This window comes from Cottoperca gobio, chromosome 19 (assembly GCF_900634415.1).
Source record: "Cottoperca gobio chromosome 19, fCotGob3.1, whole genome shotgun sequence".
Lineage (NCBI taxonomy): Eukaryota > Metazoa > Chordata > Actinopteri > Perciformes > Bovichtidae > Cottoperca > Cottoperca gobio.
This window is the reverse complement of record NC_041373.1, coordinates 17,781,369-17,801,310: the sequence shown is the minus strand read 5'-3', so window position 1 is coordinate 17,801,310 and position 19,942 is coordinate 17,781,369. Positions and strand designations below refer to the sequence as shown.

General features: G+C 43.9%; 1 protein-coding gene and 1 non-coding gene across 2 annotated transcripts in view; both read left to right on the top strand.

Moving 5' to 3' along the window:
- Positions 1–19,942, top strand: part of fam20cb (FAM20C golgi associated secretory pathway kinase b) — a 46,453-nt gene that overhangs the window by 23,466 nt on the left and 3,045 nt on the right. Inside the window, exons 4-10 of the mRNA XM_029456677.1 lie at positions 11,878–11,970; positions 15,532–15,647; positions 16,739–16,919; positions 17,254–17,363; positions 17,625–17,706; positions 18,040–18,099; positions 18,677–18,827. Coding sequence (XP_029312537.1) covers positions 11,878–11,970; positions 15,532–15,647; positions 16,739–16,919; positions 17,254–17,363; positions 17,625–17,706; positions 18,040–18,099; positions 18,677–18,827 — 793 coding nt within the window. The remainder of the gene's footprint in view (positions 1–11,877; positions 11,971–15,531; positions 15,648–16,738; positions 16,920–17,253; positions 17,364–17,624; positions 17,707–18,039; positions 18,100–18,676; positions 18,828–19,942) is intronic.
- Positions 15,085–15,157, top strand: trnar-ccu (transfer RNA arginine (anticodon CCU)). Its single transcript has one exon. It is a non-coding gene; the product is annotated as a tRNA-Arg (tRNA).

Sequence of the window (19,942 nt, the reverse complement as noted above, 5' to 3'; positions counted from 1 at the left end):
CTGTGTGTGAGAACAAAGTTAAATATATAAAACTGCCACCTACACCTTCCTCACTCGCATTATTAGATCTGGAGTAAATACATTTAACCCTACTGCGTCCACGACTTGAACGTGTCACTTTGTGAACAATACGTGTCACGTTTTATAACACGAGTTTATAAAGTGAAGCTGCGTCTAAGAGATCACCTTGTTTCAGACAGTTGGAGGCAGCAAGATTGTCTGTTATGGAAAAGGTCCAAAGTGCAACCTGATAACCAAACTGCCTGCAATGAACTTTGCCTTGTTTTGCACAACAACTAGCAAACTGAGGATTCTGATCTTCTTCACTTGAAGATTTGCATTTTCAGGTTACACGGACACAAAGAAAGCATCCTTTGAAAACACATGTAAAGACTTGTGGCCCTGACATGCTGTAAATACATATGCGCACTGTAAATGCAGAGCTCTCCTCCTGCACTGTTGACTGCCCTGCAGGGGGAAGCGAGAGAGAGAATGAGACACAGAGGAGGTGAGATGCAGACTTAAAGGGAGAGAAAGAGCGGCCGTGACAGAGCTGTGAAGAGGCAGCCTTGTATGTAGTTACATAGAAGCTATACGCTTTTGTTGCTGTACGCTGGAGAGGAAAAGCTCAGTGTAGGCGAGTCACAGAAGACGGAGAAACTTCTGATTCCTCTCTTCTCAGGATTACACTTCTTAATGAGAATCCCTCTTCACTTATCCGTCTTAAAATGTCATAATAACTGTATTTTAGAAATACTTCCTGACGGAATATATCACGCACCAGATAGCAAAAAGCTTCTGTGCATCCAGACCTTTCCCCATGAACATGTTGACGTTATCCATATCTGACCTTTAACCCCGAGGCGCCAACCTGCAGACGACAGCAAATAGTTCTCCGTACCCTACCTGGTCGAGCCTTACACGGATGAGCTGCTGAATTCCAATTACGCTGCAGTGATTGCAAAGTCGTCACAAAGCCTACACAGCCTGCTCAATGGTGCACAACCACACACACACACACACACACACACACACACACACACACACACACACACACACACACACAGGGAGAGCAAGAGTGCCCGGCTATTGTTGACGCAAGGAGAATTCTGAGAGGCTACATCAATCTTGTCATCAAAAATCAACATGCTAGTTAGTCTGTGTTTTTTGTGTGTGTGTGTGTGTGTGTGTGAGTGAGTGTGTGTTTAGAAATGAGATTCACCTTTTGGTCTGAGCGAGGTTTTACTGGACTGTGGGTCGATAGATCAATGTTGAGTGGAAGGCACACACTCAGCAGAGCCAGAATAGCTCTGGAAAGGCCACAGCAATCAGTCCCAGCCCAACCTGTCCCCTAATCATCCACCAGAGATCCTCACTCTGAATGGAGCCTATTTTTAGGCTCTTGAAGCTCCTCCAAGGAAGTCAAATATGCAGCAATTACAGACGTGGATAATTGAATGTGATGACGCATTCGCCGTCCGTATCAAACCCCGACTGCTGCTTGATACGCTTTTGTTTTGAAAGCATGAAAGTCAGCAGGTCAGACTTTAAAGTTAATCTCACAATACTCAGGGCAGCAGATGTAATCTCCGTGCTCGAGTTAAACCTGAATGAGCAGCGCAGCCAAAACTACAGATTGCTAGCTGGCAAGTTTGAATGGCAAATAAATAACCCTGATTCATCAAGAGAGAGCGGCTTTATAAGAACACTGCGGCTGCTTTCTCTCCACCACTGAGGTGGAACTCACAGCTTCTGCATCCAGTGTTAGGAACACGTTAGCTGATGTTAGCATGTAGCACGACAGCCGCACGCTGCTAGCTTCTTTAAATGTACTTTAGATCTACTATGGCTAACACCACAGCTTACTACAGAAGTAGGCTAACTGTTTCCTTCGAAGGAATCGGGGGTTAAACATATGTTCCCTGCACTTTAAAACCCTTTCAACTACAAAAATCCAACGACAGTAAAGAAAAATCACTTATTTATTCCAGCTGTGCAGCCACGTGATTATCTAAGTGTCTCCTCTCGAAGGTTGTCCCCATGTATCACAATACACGGGCTTCTTCAAAAGGCACAATTCAGCGCTTCACGTGTACAACCACAGTCCGTGCCATTGTGCAGCATAATGTGATTATTTGGTCGACGTGCAGCCCCGCATGCCGCTGCACTCCTGAGCAGCTCCGACGGTGGCGCCGCTTCATTGATGCCGTTCGCTTGAAAGCTGAATGAATGGCGCAGATTAAGGATCATCTATTATGCCATACGGGGAAATTCATCATCTCCCCTTCCCACTCAGCGAGACACACGCATGTGTAATCCACCTCCGCTTTAGAAATGGAGATTAGAAGACAGTTGTCCTCTTATATGGCTTGTATATGATGCATGTTTACATTTCTGTTGAGAGATTCAGTTTAAATCTGCTGTTTTATTGTGCGTTCATGTTTCATCTCATAGTTTAGTGATTTATTTATCTTTTTATTTATCTGTCTGTCTGTCTGTCTGTCTGTCTGTCTGTCTGTCTGTCTGTCTGTCTGTCTGTCTAGAGGCAGAGGATACACATCTATCATGGCCTCCTTCCATGTGTCCTCTGATCCTTCATCCTCAGTTACCTCTTTCTCTCTCTCTCTCTCTCTCTCTCGCACAACACACTCTCATCTCCGCTCTCTCTCTCTCTCTCTCCTCTCTCTCTCTCTCCTCTCTCTCTCTCTCTCTCACACAAACAACACACACTCTCACTCTCTCTCTCTCTACTATCTCTCTCTATATCTTTATGTACAGCTATGGTTCTCTCTCTTCTCTCTCTCTCGCTCTATCTCCACACAATACTATCTATCTCTATATATCTATAGTAGAGAGAGAGAAGGGAAAGAATGGGCAGAGCGGAGGGGGAGGAGAGAAGGAGGGCAGAGAGAAGGAGAGAGAGAGAGACGAGGAGAGAGAGAGAGAGAGAGAGAGAGAGGAAGAGCCGAGGAGATGTATGTAAAAGAAGTGGTTATATATTATTTATATATACGAACGATATATCTATATAAAAAAAAATATTAAGTTCTATAATAATATCGATATCAATTCATAGCTACATCTCTATCTACGCTACCTCTCTCTCTCTATCTCTTCTCTATAAAACACACACTCTACTCTCTCTTTCTATCTATCTCTACTATTCCTCTATCTGCCAGCATGGTTATCTCTCTACGTCGCTCTCCTCTCTCTCTCTCTCTCTCTATATTTATGTCCAGCATGGTTCTCTATCTCTCTCTCTCTCCTATCCTTCTCTCTCTTCTCCTCTGCTCTCTCTCTTTCCGGTACAGCCACTTGGTTTTCTCTACTCTCTGTCTATATTATCTATATCTCTATATGTGGTATATATCTATGTATAGATATACTATCTATCAAAAAACTATAACTGATTCTTATATATATCGCTTCTCTCTATATATCATAGATTCTATATTAGATAGAAAAAGGAGATAGAGAGGATAGAGAGAAAAAAAAAAGCAAAGAAAAAAGGAAGACAAAAAAGATAGAGGGAGAGAGAAAGAGAGACAGAGAAAGAGAGAGAGAGAGAGAGAGAGAAGAAAACAAGCGCGAGAGATAGGAGAGGAGAGACGGAAGAGAAATAAGAGAGAGAGAGAGAGAGAAATCTAGAGATCAAGAGAGAGAAAAAGATAGAGATAGAGCTAGATATCTATTAGCTATCTCTCGATCTCTATATTCTATCTCGCTCTCTCTCTCTCTCTCTCTCTCTCTCTCTCTCTCTCTCTCTCTCTCTCTCTCTCTCTCTCTCTCTCTCTCTCGGTGGCAGGAATGGCATCAGGCGTTTTGCAATGCTTTCTGTAATTTCGTTCTCAAGCTCAATTTTTAATCCAAGACAATTTAATTAACTTCCTGGTTTCCTGCTGTCTTGTTGCATTTGAAATGATTTTTTAAGTGGAAGATTGGACATTTCCTAGAAATATTCCATCACTGGGAGGAAGATTCCTGGAAGTGCCTCGCTGTAGAAGAGCTGCTGTTCTCATTCCAATAAAAAACATGTCAAAGCGTCCGGGCTGCTTTCTGTGAGCAGGAGATCCAGATAGAGACAGAAACTGACAGCGAGAGGGAGTAGGGGGGATGTGTTTGGGTTCTTTCTCTAATAAAGAAAGACTTACAGAGATCGTAAGGCAGATAGAGGCGCAGAGATGAGAGGTAGGACATGTACTGTTGGGGACGAGACATCCTGCTGTCAGAGGCGGCCGTATATGTGTCTCAGATTATATTGAGATGATGGCTTCATCTTTACGGCCTGTTTATCTGCCGCAGATATTTACAGGAGGACGACACGACAACAGCTCAGGCAGCAGGAGAGACACGGGGCAGGACGGAGCATTACTGTAGTACTGTTCTGTATTGCCACAGATGATGCTGCTTTTAGATTAATGCATCAATTTAATGATATAATATGTAATCATTTTCACTTTAAGTACCTTTTTATACATACTAGTATTTTTACAGTGTGGTATTAGTACTTTTACGTCCTCCACCCCTGCACACCATCACCTTTCTGTCCCTTGTCTCTTGCCGTCCTCTAACAAGCCTCTTAATAACAATCTAGTTGCACTTCCTGCTTCCGGCGTCTCCCTCCTCCGACGCTCTTCACGGTGTCTTGCTACGCTCGAAACCTCCAACAGCTGTGTGATTTTCGTTTAGGACTCTTCTTCACTGAAGCACACGCCTCTTTGAATTGTCACCAGACTTGTTGTGAAGGCGTTGGCTATTTATTCAAGATGGCTTCATTTACATGCCGCTGCCCCCAAGGACTCGGAGGCTAAACTCGAAAACAGGATGTAGTTTCTTTAAAAGAAATCATCTCCATTGAAGGAAGCTGATTTCAACATGAGTACATAACACAGATAGGCAACGTAACGCTGTGTAGCCTATATATGCCTGTTTCTGTCTCTCTCCTGTGTCTATCCTAATCTGTCCCTCCCCAATGTGTGTGTGTGTGTGTGTGTGTGTGTGTGTGTGTGTGTGTGTGTGTGTGTGTGTGTGTGTGCGCCTACCTATATATGTGTGTGTGTGTGTCAATGTGTCAGAGAGAGAGAGTGTGAGAGAGAGCTTTGCTGGAAGGAAACAGCTGTCTCTGTATGTCAGGCCTGGGATCTGGAGGGGTAAGAAAGTAAAGGAGGAGGAGGAGGAGGAGGAGGAGGAGGATGAAGAGCACTGCAGTGCCCGGGGAGCTATGACAGCCATCACACTTAGAAACTGCGACACACGCTATCCCAAACCACACACCACAAGACTCTAAACACACACACACACACACACACACACACACACGCACACACACACACACACACACACACACACACACACACCTGGATCACAGTGTGAAGGTTGTTTAGAGCACCCTTGGGTGTTTTGTGGTGAGCTTGTTAAAAAAATGCTTTTTTCATCATGGCTGCACACACGGGGGTTTGAAGGCAGCGCTGATTTTTTTTTAGATTGGAATCAGCTGGAGACTTTATATTTAGGGTTTTTATTTATTTCAAATTCTAATCGTCAATGTGGAAAAGCCATTTAAACATCAGGTCACATATATATATATATATATATATATATATATATATATATATATATATATATATATATTACTGTAGGCCTTTTCATGAAGAATGTAAAGAACTATAAGTTATATGAGCGAGGTTAACGTCAGGGAGGAGACGTCACAGATAACACAACCGGCTGATAACCAACAACAAACACTCGTTATGTAACAAAACATTTATTTCTCTTCTTCTCTCCTTTATTATTTCAGTATTTCCTCTTTCTTTCTTTCCTTCTTTCCTTTCCTCGTTCTTTCCTTTCCTCTTTCCTTCCTTCTTTCCTTTCTTTCTTTTATTTCCTTCCTTCTTTACTTTCCTCTTTCCTTCTTTCCTTTCTTTCTTTTATTTCCTTCCTTCTTTCCTTCCCTTTCTGTCTTTCCTTTCCTTGGAAGGCGGAAGGGGGGAAGGGAGGGGGGGGAGGGGGAGGGAGGAGGAGGGAAGGAGGAAAGGGAGGAGGGAAGGAGGGAAGGAGGGAAGGGAGAGGGAGGGAGGGACGGGAAGGCCGGAGGAAGGGCGGGGGGGGGGGAGGGAAGGAGGGAAGGGGGGGGAAGGAAGGAAGGGAAGAGGAAGGAGGGAAGGCCGGAAGGAGGAAGGCGGCCGGGGAGGGAGGGGGGGGAAGGGGGAAGGGAAGGAGGGAAGGAAGGAAGGAGGGAAGGAGGAAGGAAGGAGGGAAGGAAGGAACGGAGGGACGGGAAGAAGGAGGGAGGGAAGGGAAGGAAGGAGGAAAGGGGGGGGGGGAGGGCCGAGGAAGGGAGGGACGGTTTGGCCTGCAGGGTTCCACTGGGTCATGGCATTCCTTCTTTCCTCTTCCCTTCTTATTTCTGATTCTGTCATCACTCATCCTCCTTTCTTCCTTCCATTCCTGATTCGTCCTTTTCCCTTTCTTATTTCTGTCTTTCCTTTTATCCTTCTTTCATTTCATCTTTCCTTCCTTCCTTCTTTCCTTTCCTCTTTATATCTTTCCTTTCTTTGTTTCTTCCTTCCTTCTTTCCTTCTTTCCTTTCCTTCCTTCTTCCCTTTCTTATTTCTGTCTTTCCCTCTTTTATTCCTTCTTTCATTTCATCTTTCCTTCCTTCCTTCTTTCCTTTCCTCTTTATATCTTTCCTTTCTTTCCTTCCTTTCACAGTCAAACCCCAACATGTCGTGTCTGTGTGCCACCTACAGATCACTTACTTATTTATGCACCAAAACCTTATTGCCGACCTGAGATTACAGCGGCGCGCAACACAGCAACACCAGTAAACGATAGCACGTGTCGTCAGATGCAGACGTGCAGGTGCGCCTGTCATGCGCTGGTTAACGGCTTTTTTTCCCCTCAATTTATCAAATGTCATTGCTCAAAAGGTCAACCTTCCCATGTGTTATGCTTGAGATAAAGCAATGCACCGCCTCCTCTCGTCCTCTCTTCCCTGCAGCGCTTATTCTTATTTTTGTTGACCCGTAGATGAGATTTGCTCTCTTACCCGCCTGCATTTAAAGCTTACCTGCCGTCTCGCAGCTCAACCACCCCCTCTTGAGGTTTAAAAAAACTCTTTCAAGCTGCCTGTGCGTGTGTGCGTGCGTGCGTGCGTGCGTGCGTGCATGCGTGCGTGCGTGCATAGTACAGTATGATCCTATATTTGTGTATGGGTATATAGTGAGTTCTGTGTGTGCGTGCACTCACTTTGCCATGCCCGTGGGTTTGACGGATGGTGTGTGACAAGCGTGTGGAGTCAGCCCTTTGGTGGGAACCCTCTGGGGCTGGAAGATGCCCTTGTCTTTTTATATTTTACAGCATATTCTTTGCTCCTCCACTGTGTACGCCGTGGTCTACAACCATAGCTACAGGCTTATGGTGATCGATCGGCAGTTTGACTTTGAAACCAGATAAAACTCTCTGTGTGCGACGCCCAAATGCACCGTCGACACGCTGAGACTTTGGGTGTTATACGTCACCTTGGGAAAGATATTCACTCCTATTGTAAAGTCAAAGGAGACACAACGTTTTGACTTTGTTTACATAATTCAGCTCGGATGAACGAGCAACGATTGATCAAAACACCATGAAAATAGAAATAAAACTCACTGTACTGTATTTTGAGGAGTGTGCAGGAGTTTACTTGCAGGCCTCATGCGTAATGCTGAGCTGTCACAACTTTTCAATTATTCTGTGGATAACTTGCAGCCACTGGGACGCAACGCTGACAGAAAGACAGACGTCTGGATATTTGATCCTCTTATGCTTCAATTTAGATCGTTCTTTTTTATCTTATTCTTTTGCACCCACCCCGACCTTCTCCCCGTGAACTATGACTTGAAACGTATTTGCGATACATCCAAAACAAACGTAATCCTGGAGGATTTATTAGGACGCATTGAATCTGAGTGTATTTGCAGCTTGAGGCAGATTTGATGTCAATAACAGAGCAAAAGAAAACGCCTCTTCTTTATTTCCCCTCTGGTGTCGCAGAGGTCAGCTATGCACTTTATTCACAGGTAGATTTTCCAGATGCAGCGCTCTCGTTCACCTTTTATATTCTCACACTGCTGTGTGTTTCGCTCCGAGACCTCCGCTGCCCCACTGGCTGCTGGGGCCCCTCGGAGCGGGGAGCCGAGCCAAGAAACTGTCTGGCCTCCCAGTGTAAACTATGTGTTTACAGCGAGGCCAGGGTCACACTGGGCGTGCTAGGCTCTGTACGTCTCACCTGCTGCCGATGATAAAGGATCTGAAGTCGGCGTAGACAGCCGGATAGAGGCGCCACCAAACCCTACTTAGAAAAGACACTATTTCTTCTGTCCGTTTGGCACTATGCCTCGCTGAGGAGGGAAAGCAATGTGTGCTTCTTCTGGCAGCCCCGGTGCAAGATATCTACTTATCATTCAGCATAAATCCATTGTGGATCTGAAAATATTTGAAAAGGTTAAGCTTAACCAGGCAGTCCAAAGTGAACGGGACGAACATCTCTGCCCTCGTCTCTGTTTGTCTCTCAGTGCACACTGTGTACTCAAACATTTATAGACTTTATAATGTGGTCATGCATTTATGTATGTTTCCCCTGCCTGTACGTGGGCGGCACAGCTTCCTCGAAACAACATGCCCTCAATGCTTTGCTTGATCAGAACATGCTCAGATTCGGCTGAACACAGGTGCTGCTGTGACGTGATGTTACGTAACAGCTGAATATCTCTCCTGTAGTCGTCCTCTTCCCTGCTCATCACCAGTGCCGTTTGTCTCACTTAATCTCATCTCCTTTCTTCTGCCTCTCTTTTTACTTACCCGGTCAGTGGGGGGTGTCATGCCATGCTCCAAATAACTTTATTGACATTTGAATTGGATGTGGATCACGGTAATTATCCAGCCTTCCTGCTTCCTGGCTGGCATTCAGTGTCAGAGGAGAGCGTCGGTGCAGCCGGGGCCACAGGCAGAGAAATGTGTCTGAAATGCAAACATATGCTCGTATTCACATCTTCACTCATATTAGCATTCACTGACTCGCAGAGAAACAATGATGCATAGCATGTACGCGCCTCATTGAGTTGTGTTTCAGTGCGTATTGGAGCTTTAGAATAGAAGCATGAATAAAGCAGCTTATTGTGGCGTCCTCCCCTATAGACACAGCAATGTAGAAGGACTATGTGAAGTATGCTGGTGGACTTCTTTAAGGCTGAATAACCATGAATCATTGCTCCAGAATGTTTGCTCATGCTTAGCCCCCAGAAGACGCTCATGTACGGTCAGCACCGGCACGTTACAGCTCCACTGTTGGACATTTTGTCTGTGCAACATTCCTGCTCAGATGCCAGAGGACGGTTTACATAAGATAGTGTTTCTACTGTTCTCTGTCGCATTGTAACATATCTCTGGGGTTTACATTGATTTTGTCCTTCAAGATTTATATGCAATCATGAAGTAGAGCACTGAATAGTTTGGCACTTTCAAAGATCAAAACTACTGTCATCTCTGTCCTGTTAAATAAGAAGCTGCTGCTAGCAGTTAGCTTAGCTTAGCATAAAGAGTGGAAACAGGGGGAAACAGCTAGCCTGGCTCTGCCCAAAGGTGGCAAAATCCGTCTACCGGCACCTCTAAAGCTCACTGATTAACACTTAACATGACTTCCTGGAGTCTCCACTGGAGACAGCATTAAGTCCCATTTGTTTGTACCTTTGTTCAGAGCCAAGGCTAGCAGTTTCCCTCTGTTTCCAGTCTTTATGCTAAGCTAAGCTAACCAGCTGCTGGCTGTGATGGCAGTGCTCTTCTCCTCTAACTCAAAGAACACATCAACATTTCTCACTGGAGAGTGAAGAGCTTCTTACACACAGTGTGTACACACACCTTTCAATGACTGAATGCTTCAACCTCACACACACTTCACTTTTATTAACCTTTTTTTTATATTATAACCTCCAAAAAAAGCATCATCTGGCGGGAAATAACTTACCAACTGTCACCATCCATAAAACAGTTGCCGTCGCTTCACATGCTGCACTGAATGATTCTGTCCTGAGCTGCACTGGTGTAAATAGACACTTTCAAAGTCAGTATCATTTTTCCTTGATGTGGAGCGAGAGCTGCGTCCCTGAAGCAAGGCTATCCAGGAGAAGAGAGCGATACAATCAGCAGGCGCCGCTCGGCCTTTACCGGGAACGGCTGTTTGGAAGTGACGGATGAGCGGGAGAGAGAGAGGAGAGAGAGAGAGAGAGAGAGGAAACTGATATTGAGAAATGTTAAAAGGAAAGAAAAATAGGTTAAATTGCGATGCTGAGCATAGCAGTGGACTGTGAGAATGGGAGCTGCATACCTTTCTGATAAGCTCAAACACAAATGCACCACATTAGGTTTACTGTGGTCAAACTTCCACCAATCTGCATGTGGCTGTCTGTCAAACGCTTGCACGGAGATAGAAGGATGGAGAAATATGAGAGGAAGACAGATAAAGAGAGGAGGACATTTTTAGTGTGTGAGTGTTTCTGGGCTCCATGTTGGGTTTAGTTAATGACTGGTGCATATGTCAGCCACGCAGCTGTGGAGTTACAATCAGCCAGGCAGCTGAGGAAGGAAGCGACGGATGGAACAGAGAGAGAGAGAGAAAGGGAGAGGCGCACACACAGATATGAAGTATTAAGAAGAAAGCAAAGAAAACAGTTCTGCGTGAAGGAGAGAGGAGAAGCAGAGGAGGCGAGATAGAGGATTTTGAGAGAAATAAACAGAGAGAGAGAAGCATCCGGAGGGAATAGAGAGAGAAAGAGAAGTTGCCAAGATAGTTTCCATTCTTCTCATCCTCCCTCAACGAGCTGAAGCAGAAATGGCAGAGGCTGCAGTCCAAATCATTGCACTCAGCTGCCTTCCTGGAAAGTATTTACTGTTGTCAATAAAAAGAAGCAGAAAGAAGGCAGTGTGTGTAAAAGGACTCAAATATGCAGCTTCTCTGTGGAAAGATAGCAAATTAATGACGGGCGGCGCTGCCGTCCTCGTACTTCTCAAAGACATTAACATATTCTCTACACCTCGCACCTTCTGACCTCCAGCTCTTTTGACTACGCCTTTTCACCCCGTCCGTCCGGGCTGTCCTGCCGCATCCTGCCCTATCCTGGCCGTCCTCCATCGGCTCTGGGATTTAAGCCTTTAAGAGCCTCTTTTCCCTCCAGTAAGAGCTTTAAGGCAGAATGTGTGTGGAAAGCAGTTTTTTGGGGGAAGGATCAGAGCGGGATAGAAATAGGTACCGATGGAGAACAGGAGTGGGCGCTTCAGGAGGAAGTGACCTTCGATTGTCTCTGCTTCTTGTTGCCCCACAAAACATCCACAGTAGCACCGACAAAGGCCTTTCTGTGAGGCGAGGACTCAACTTTATTGTGTCTCACAAACGTTGTTCGCAGGTGTGAAGCTGAAGTGTTGGAGATGTGAAGTTGTGTTGAAGACATGGATCGATTTGAATCCAATGCACCAATATGTATGTTGCATGTGTGCTACATGCTCTGCGAAATTCAGACCCAGTTATATTATGTTGCATCAGTTTACGACAGTTAGGGATAATTCATCATTTAAGCCATTTGTCAAGCAACAACAGCCCCCAGCTCCTGAAGAGTAAACAGTCTCCGGCTTTTAAACTGTTGGCCAGAAAAACAAATATTTTTGCAGACATCCTTGTGGGACCTCAGGGATCTTGTGATGAGCATTTCTTGCCTCTGGCATTCCACGCACGACCGAGAAAATGATCGTTAGTTGCAGCTCGAGTTTCTTATGTTGCATTGTCAGGTTAACTCTGATACTGCTGACTGTTATACCTGACCTCCATGCTTTTTTGTGCCTCTGCAGGCAGACCCGGGAGCAGGAGACCCCACCAGACTTCTTCTATTTCTCCGACTTTGAAAGACACAACGCAGAGATCGCTGCCTTTCATCTGGACAAGTAAGTCGCCATGAGGCTCAGTCAGGGGTGTGTGGTACATGTCTGGCACGTCACGTTGTCACATGTTCATGGGGGGGCTAAGCTACTCTGGGTTTCAAAAACTTTAGTATTTAAGCATTGCCCTCATATATATATATATATATATATATATATATATATATATATATATATATTTCGTTTCAGTGCTGGGCTAAAAAAAAGGATCAGAATCGATACAGTAGAACCAGATATGATCTTTTACACTGCACACATTCTTCTTCCTTGTCAAAGCCTGGTGGCTACATTAAGCTCAGGGGCAGCAGTGGATGCAGAAACGGCCCCGATGCCACAAAACATTTCCAACTGAATAAGGAAAGAATCCGATGTTCTTGAATCTGCTCTAACTCCTTCAAGCACAAGTGCTTCTTTCTATCCCGGAGGGCCAGCGTCCTGCAGGTTTGAGTTCCTCCCTGATTGCTAATTTGCTTCTCCTCGTGTCAGCTCATTAACCACCCGGGAGGAACAAAAAACCTGCAGAACACCGAGCCGGAACTGGGTACCCTTTGCTTCACAGAGAAGCTTTCAGATATGTGTTTGCAAGATACAGATCCATATGTGTGAATGCAGGCAGGACTGCAGGCGTACCTCTTTCTCTTCCGTGCATGAATGCACAATCTTCTCCGTGCTTATTTGTACACTTGCTTCTCCTTTTGCACAATTTCTGTCCCTTAGAAAGTCTTCTTTGGTGTGAGCCGGGGCCCGTACCAGGGCTGCGAGAGGCCATGAGTCATGGAGAATGAATGCCGCCCTCCCGCAGCTAGCATCTGACTGAACAATGACTGCAGCCTCCTTGCTTAGCTAACCACCACGCTCTCTGACTTCACCGCCTTTACAAGGCTAACACTTTTATGGCCGGCCTGCCCGTCTGCCTGCCCTCCAGACTTTAAAGAAAAGAGGAAACGTCACGAGGCTCTCTGATCGTCCAGAGAAAGAGATGAGTTTTAGCGCCGGCGTTGCTCCTGAAGTCGTTCCGACGTCACTTGTGGCCGTATGTAGTTATGATCACAGGGCTCGTGTTGGAGGTGTGTGAACACTAGTGAGACCAGATGATTCTGAGGTCACACACACATGTCCAGTCACATCGGGCCTCAGCGGGTAGTGATGTTGAATCTGCTTTTCCTTCAGGCACAATGACACAGTTCAGCAGCGATTGTATTGGCAGCAGCTTTCTTCACCAGTCTGCTACACATCTGGTCCTCCTCTACACACACACACACACACACACACACACACGCATGAAGAATACGCTCACACACTCCCGGCATATGTGTGGGTTAAGGGGAAGAGGAGGAACCCAAAGGCATGAAAGGCCCTGTGCCCATTCTAAATATAAGCCAGGCAGGGTTTGCCAAAAGCAGCGCTTTATTTTTTTTTCCTTATTTTGTCTGTTCTAAATTAGAGCCTGGCTACAGAGCTGCTGCTGCTGCTGCTGCTGCTGCTGCTGCTGCTGCTGCTGCTGCTGCTGCTGCTGCTGCTGCTGCTGCTGCTGCTGCTGCTGCTGCTGCTGCAGAGGCTCAGGCTACACTGCCTCCCAGGGGGTCTGCAGACACACACAGGCTCTTTTAAAAGCTGATTCGCACCAGCGTGTGCACACACACACACACACACCCACACCCACCCACACACACACACACACACACACACACACACACACACACACACACACACACACACAGAGCCACTTGTCTTTTCTTATATGGGCTACACTGCTGAAAGCATCATTAATTATGTGATTGGATTTAAATGGGATGTGCACTTGCTGCATTAGGTGGGGGAAAGAGAGCGAGCACATATAAAGACATACAAGGACTGAAGTGACCTTAAAATATTAAACCATATATAGTTCCAAATTCATGGCACCCGCTTGCATATTTTATATTTTTTAGCCGGGAGGATATGAAATGATGGTTCCACTCTGTCCCACCCTGAATATTTTTATTGAGCACAAATGAAAGAAAATACAAACACTTATAGAGAATACATACATACTGTATAATACAATACAATATAAATGTTATTAAATATCATTAGATAAAGAAAAGAATGAATATATATACATAGAAATAAACACTTATATCACTTTGCATATAAGAAACAAGAGAAAAAAAAACACAAAGGCTTCAAAACAACAACAAACAAAGTAAATCTTTATTGCTGATTTACTAAAGTAAAACCTTTCAAGTGATGAGAAGAAGAAGAAGTTCAATACATGATACATCAAATGATGGAGGGCTTACTGTTTGCTGCAGTGAACCTGATAAATACTCATAAGAATAATCATATTAATCATGTCAGAAAGATATGAATTTAAATTACCCATTTAAAGAAAATTGAAATGTCAAAAGTTGGCGTTTCTATTGAAAAGCAGTTTAAAATGGCCTCCGTAGGGATAAGGTTTATCAAAGGGACAAGGATGGAGGAAAGAAGAGTGATGAGCGGAAATGAAGCCGGTCCGATCTGCTTCCTTCAGCCTGGCAGCCGGCCCGGGCCCAGCAGGCCAGACTGTGTCCAAGGAAAGAGACATGACTGTGTGCTGTCTCACTCCACCCGCCACCGTGCTACTTGACAGCATCATTTATACGCCCAGCTCTTGGTTAACAGCTCTCTTTCTGCAGCAGGTTCTCCCATTTCTCTCTATCTCCCTCCTCCTATTCCCCCGGCTCCATCTTTAATCTCAGTCTCTCTTTCTGTGTCTCCGCCCGCAGGCCTCGGCCATTAGGTGTTGTCAGGGGGTATCAATTTTTAAAGAGGCCGTGCTGATGTTGTAGCAAGGGGGGGGGGGGGGGGGGGGGGGGGGAGTATTGACGACATTGGCCATGCATGAATAAAATAAGCATGTGGCACGCACACAGGAAGACGGTCACGCCATCTTGCAGTAAAACCTATATCTCAAAATATATTACACCACAAAGCTGTGTGGAAGTTAAAAATGTGTTTGATGTAGAATGATAGTCACATAAAAACCACAGAGAGGTTTACCACCATGCGGTGGGACTGTCAGGACTTGTGTCACAGCGCCCCCTGTTGGCGGTAACAATAAACTACAAGAGGGGAGCTGAGCCTCTGTGTCTGTCTGCCCCGGTGGCCCAATGGATAAGGCACTGGCCTCCTAAGCCAGGGATTGTGGGTTCGAGTCCCACCTGGGGTGATGAATGTTTTCTGCCTGATTTTACACTGATGATAATTTAAAGCTCTAAATCGTTCTTTAAATATGTAAAGTTCAGAGTGATAAGCTGTTATCTCTTCTTGTTTGTTATGCACATATAGATGTACAGACAACTATCTCACTGATACTGAAGAAAACTTAAAAATGTCCCGATTCTTAAGTTCTGAAGTTATAAGAAGCGTATTTTTCTGTGATTTCTAAGCAGATTTTTAAGATATTTACTTGATGGAGATCTGAGATACAGATATGTGTGTATCCTGTCCCATCCATGAGCTGTGTGGCGACCCCTGTTTGAAAACTTCTGCTGTATTGTGAGGGCTGAATGTAACCCCTCAGTCTGTGTCTCTGTCCCGCAGGATCCTGGACTTTCGACGTGTCCCCCCTGTGGCCGGCAGGCTCGTCAACATGACGAAGGAGATCCGAGATGTCACACGAGACAAAAAGCTCTGGAGGACCTTCTTCATTTCACCAGGTACAAGCTCAAAAGGACAGTAATTGGTTTTTCAGAGACACGTCTAGAAGGAAAAAACTCAACAAAACTAAAAATATATTTTGAAATGCTGCACAAAGTTCTTTTTAGTTCCTCTTATATATATATATATATATATATATATACCCCAAAACAGCTGGACACATGCTGTGTTAGACGCTTCAATCAATATTAATTGTTGGTCTCAGATTAAAAGACATCTTTGCAGTTTTTCACAGTGGCGGGCCGTGCATTTCACACCTAGGCCGTCAGTGATGTCCTACACAGTCCTACCTGAATTATTCCACCTCTTAATACCATCATTATGACGCCATGGCTCTAGAAACTATACATTTAGACAGAAACGCAGTATAACCGGGCGTTGCATCACCTTAACATGTATATTCTGATGATGTTTAGGCCAGCAGAGAAGGCCTTGCTGGCCCTGACGGCCCACCACTGGTTTTTCATCATGCAAAAGTTAAAGCCAAGCAAAAATGATCCTTCTTCATAATGTCGAGCAAAGCTGGTTCTGTTCCCTGAATTACTGGGGTATTAATTTGCATGGGATTAGTATCATCAGGGGACTCTAGTTTAGGCCAAAGCACAAGCGTTAATTAGCAATGCAACTTTTACATTAAATATTATACACACGGAAAACTTTCACAGGATTCAAATTACTGACGATCACAGCAATTAATACTGAACGTCTGCAGGTCATTTTAATCGTGGGGAAAGTGGACAATGTGCTACGCATTTCAAAAGTGTTGTTAGAGGGTGTGAGCAAGTTTAAAGTTGTATAATACAGGGTCCCCAAACACCGGGCCGTGGATCCTCACAGGAAGAATTAAACGTTTTTATTTTGTGTTTATCGTCTGCAGGGTATTTTATTTTGAAAAATGAAATAAAGCACATAATATAAAATTGAATAATTACATTTAAATTATATTTTTTGCACTTTATTGTGTGTTTTGTTATGCATGCCCCCCCCCCCCCCCCCCTCAGGTCCGTAGAAAAATTACATGAAAGTGGTCCGTAGTGCAAAAAGGGACCGCTAACCACAACGATGTGTCTTCCTTTTCCCCAAATCTCAGCAAACAACGTGTGTTTCTACGGAGAGTGTTCGTACTACTGCTCCACTGAGCACGCTCTGTGTGGTAAACCAGACCAGATAGAAGGATCCCTGGCTGCCTTCCTCCCAGACCTGGCGCTCGCCAAACGCAAGACGTGGAGGAACCCGTGGAGACGCTCCTACCACAAACGCAAGAAGGCAGAGTAAGAGCTCGATCCTGAACGCTGAGACGCTGCTGCGTTCGCTGAATGAAGCAGACACTCAGCGACTCGCTGTGGAGTCCTGTAGGTGCAGATATCACAGCAGATTTATTGCACTCACTGTCAGTTACCGGGCGGGTAACTCATGAGCGAGAGATCTGTGGTGTGTAAGAGATCTGTAAATCTGACTGACATCTAAAGGGAAGAAAACAAACTGTACACGTCATGATGAGAATCTTAGATTCCCCAAATGACCTCTAGAATAAACATGTTAAAAGGCGAAACTATATTGTTTTGGTGTTTGCAAAGCAGTAACGTGATATTTTAAACTCGTCAGATGGGAGGTGGACCAGGACTACTGTGAGGAAGTCAAACAGACTCCTCCGTATGACAGCGGGACGCGACTGCTGGACATCATGGACATGACCGTCTTTGACTTCCTCATGGGTGAGTTTCACTGGATTTGGACAATTATTATAATTTATCAACATGCAAAACATGCAATTCGTTTGACGGGACACCAGAAAGAAACCCAGAAACACATGTTGGTATACTGGCAATGAGAAAGCAGTTTATCGCCTCTTATAAGCGTGTTTTAAAAGCCTACATAGACGCTGTAAGAATATAACTCGCAGTAGGTGTACGACACACATGTATGCTCTGTCCATTCCACTCTTGGCTGAATTGTTTACTTGTATTCCAACACAGGAAACATGGATCGTCACCATTATGAGACGTTTGAAAAGTTTGGAAATGAGACATTTATCATCCACTTGGACAACGGCAGAGGGTGAGCCGCCGCCGCCGCCGCCGCCACTCTGATTGTCTTTCACAACTGCTTTCATTATTCTTCACTGTATTAGTGCTTTAAATAATAATGAATGAGAGAATTACAGAAACAAATACACAATGTGCAGGTTTCTAGAAGGTTTAGAAGGTTCTAGAAGACATACAGAATTCAATGGATGTTCATATGTATGCATTTGTTTTTATAAAAACGCAGGAAACTTCATACGTATGTATAAATGTATGAATGATATAAGTACCATAAACTGTTTCAGTGTTACAGGTGAGCATAAAAAGCAAAGAAATGGTCCAATGCTTCTTTCTTTTCCCCCTTTAGTTTTGGAAAACACTCCCATGACGAGATATCCATTCTGGTGCCGTTGACCCAGTGCTGCAGGTAAGCTCTTCTTCGCTGGTGTTTTTTTATGTTGTGTGGTAAGAAGGGTACCGAAGCCCCGAGAGGCAAGTGAGGAAAAGTCTGAATAACATCTAAATGATTTTCTCTTCTGTGTTTGTGACTTAAGAACAGATTTACACCTGCAGTATATGTGGTTGTGTTTGCACTTCAGCCTCTTGTGGCCGAAATGAGTATTACAACAACAAACACTTGGACCCTGTTTACACCTGGCATTAACACGCCTCCTGCGCGATGAGATCACAAGTGGACAGTTCTAAATAAAAGAGTAAACGATCACAAAGACGTGTTGTGATCCAATCACGTGGAACCCACTCGCCGAGGCATTTCACCACATACCTGTTGTACCTGCTGTAGTGTTAACGCTCATGCATCCTGATGCGTCCCCGGAAAATACATCATCAAAGCCGTGGCTCTCCTTTCTGTTTCTCCTTTAGTTACTCCAGAATGCCTTATGAAGTTATATAAATAATAACACAGAGGCTTCGTAGAACAAAGTGCTCCCACATTGTCAACAGCAGCCGAGCATACTGACCCCCCCGCTGCTCTCTTTCTGCAGGGTAAGGAAGTCGACCCACTTGCGTCTGCAGCTGCTGGCTAAGGAAGAATTCAAGCTGTCCATGCTCATGGCAGAATCCCTGGTGAGGGACCGGCTCAGTCCCATCCTCATCCAGCCACACCTGGACGCCATGGACCGACGACTACGCCAGGTCAGAGCTCCACCCCACATTTTCCTTTAAATATTCTCTTTCCACATCTTTGGTACATCGGTGTAACTTCACAAGTGATTATGTATGTTGGCTGAATGGGAGAGAAACATGTTTCTCCATCAGGGCAGACTTTAACGGTTTTCCTCCCATTGGAAGCACAATGATCCGTTTTTAAAAGAGTTGGATCGACTGGATGCTGCCTCTGAGGCTCACCCTCATTCATGTGCCTGGTTGAATTTTGTCTTTTTATTGGAACCTTTAGGAATACTTTTATTAAATTGTACTATACTCTGACTTCTTTAAGACTTTTTAATGACATACTATACTATGACTTTTATGACTTTTTAAATGCTTTTTTATGACATACTATACTGTGACTTTTTATGACTTTTAATTAAATTTGTATGACTTTTTATGACTTTATGACATACTCTGACTTCTTTAAGACTTTTTTATGACATATTCTGACTTCTTTAAGACTTTTTTATGACATACTACAGCTATGACTTTTTGTGACTTTTAAAATAATTTTTATGACATACTATACTATGACTTTTTTATGACTTTTAATTAAATTTGTATGACTTTTATTACTTTTTTATGACATACTATACTATGACTTTTTTATGACTTTTAATTACATTTTTATGACTTTTATTACTTTTTTATGACATACTCTGACTTCTTTAAGACTTTTTTATGATATACTATGACTTTTTGTGACTTATGACTTTTTAAATGCTTTTTATATGACTTTTAATTAAATTTGTATGACTTTTTATAACTTTATGACATACTCTGACTTCTTTAAGACTTTTTTATGATATACTATGACTTTTTGTGACTTCTGACTTTTTAAATGCTTTTTTATGACATACTATGACTTTTTATGACTTTTAATTAAATTTGTATGACCTTTTTATGACTTTATGACATACTCTGACTTCTTTAAGACTTTTTTTATGACATACTATACTATGACTTTTTATGACTTTTAATTCAATTTGTAGGACTTTTTATGCTTTTATACTCTGACTTCTTTAAGACTTTTTTATGACATATTCTGACTTCTTTAAGACTTTTTTATGACATACTACACTATGACTTTTTGTGAC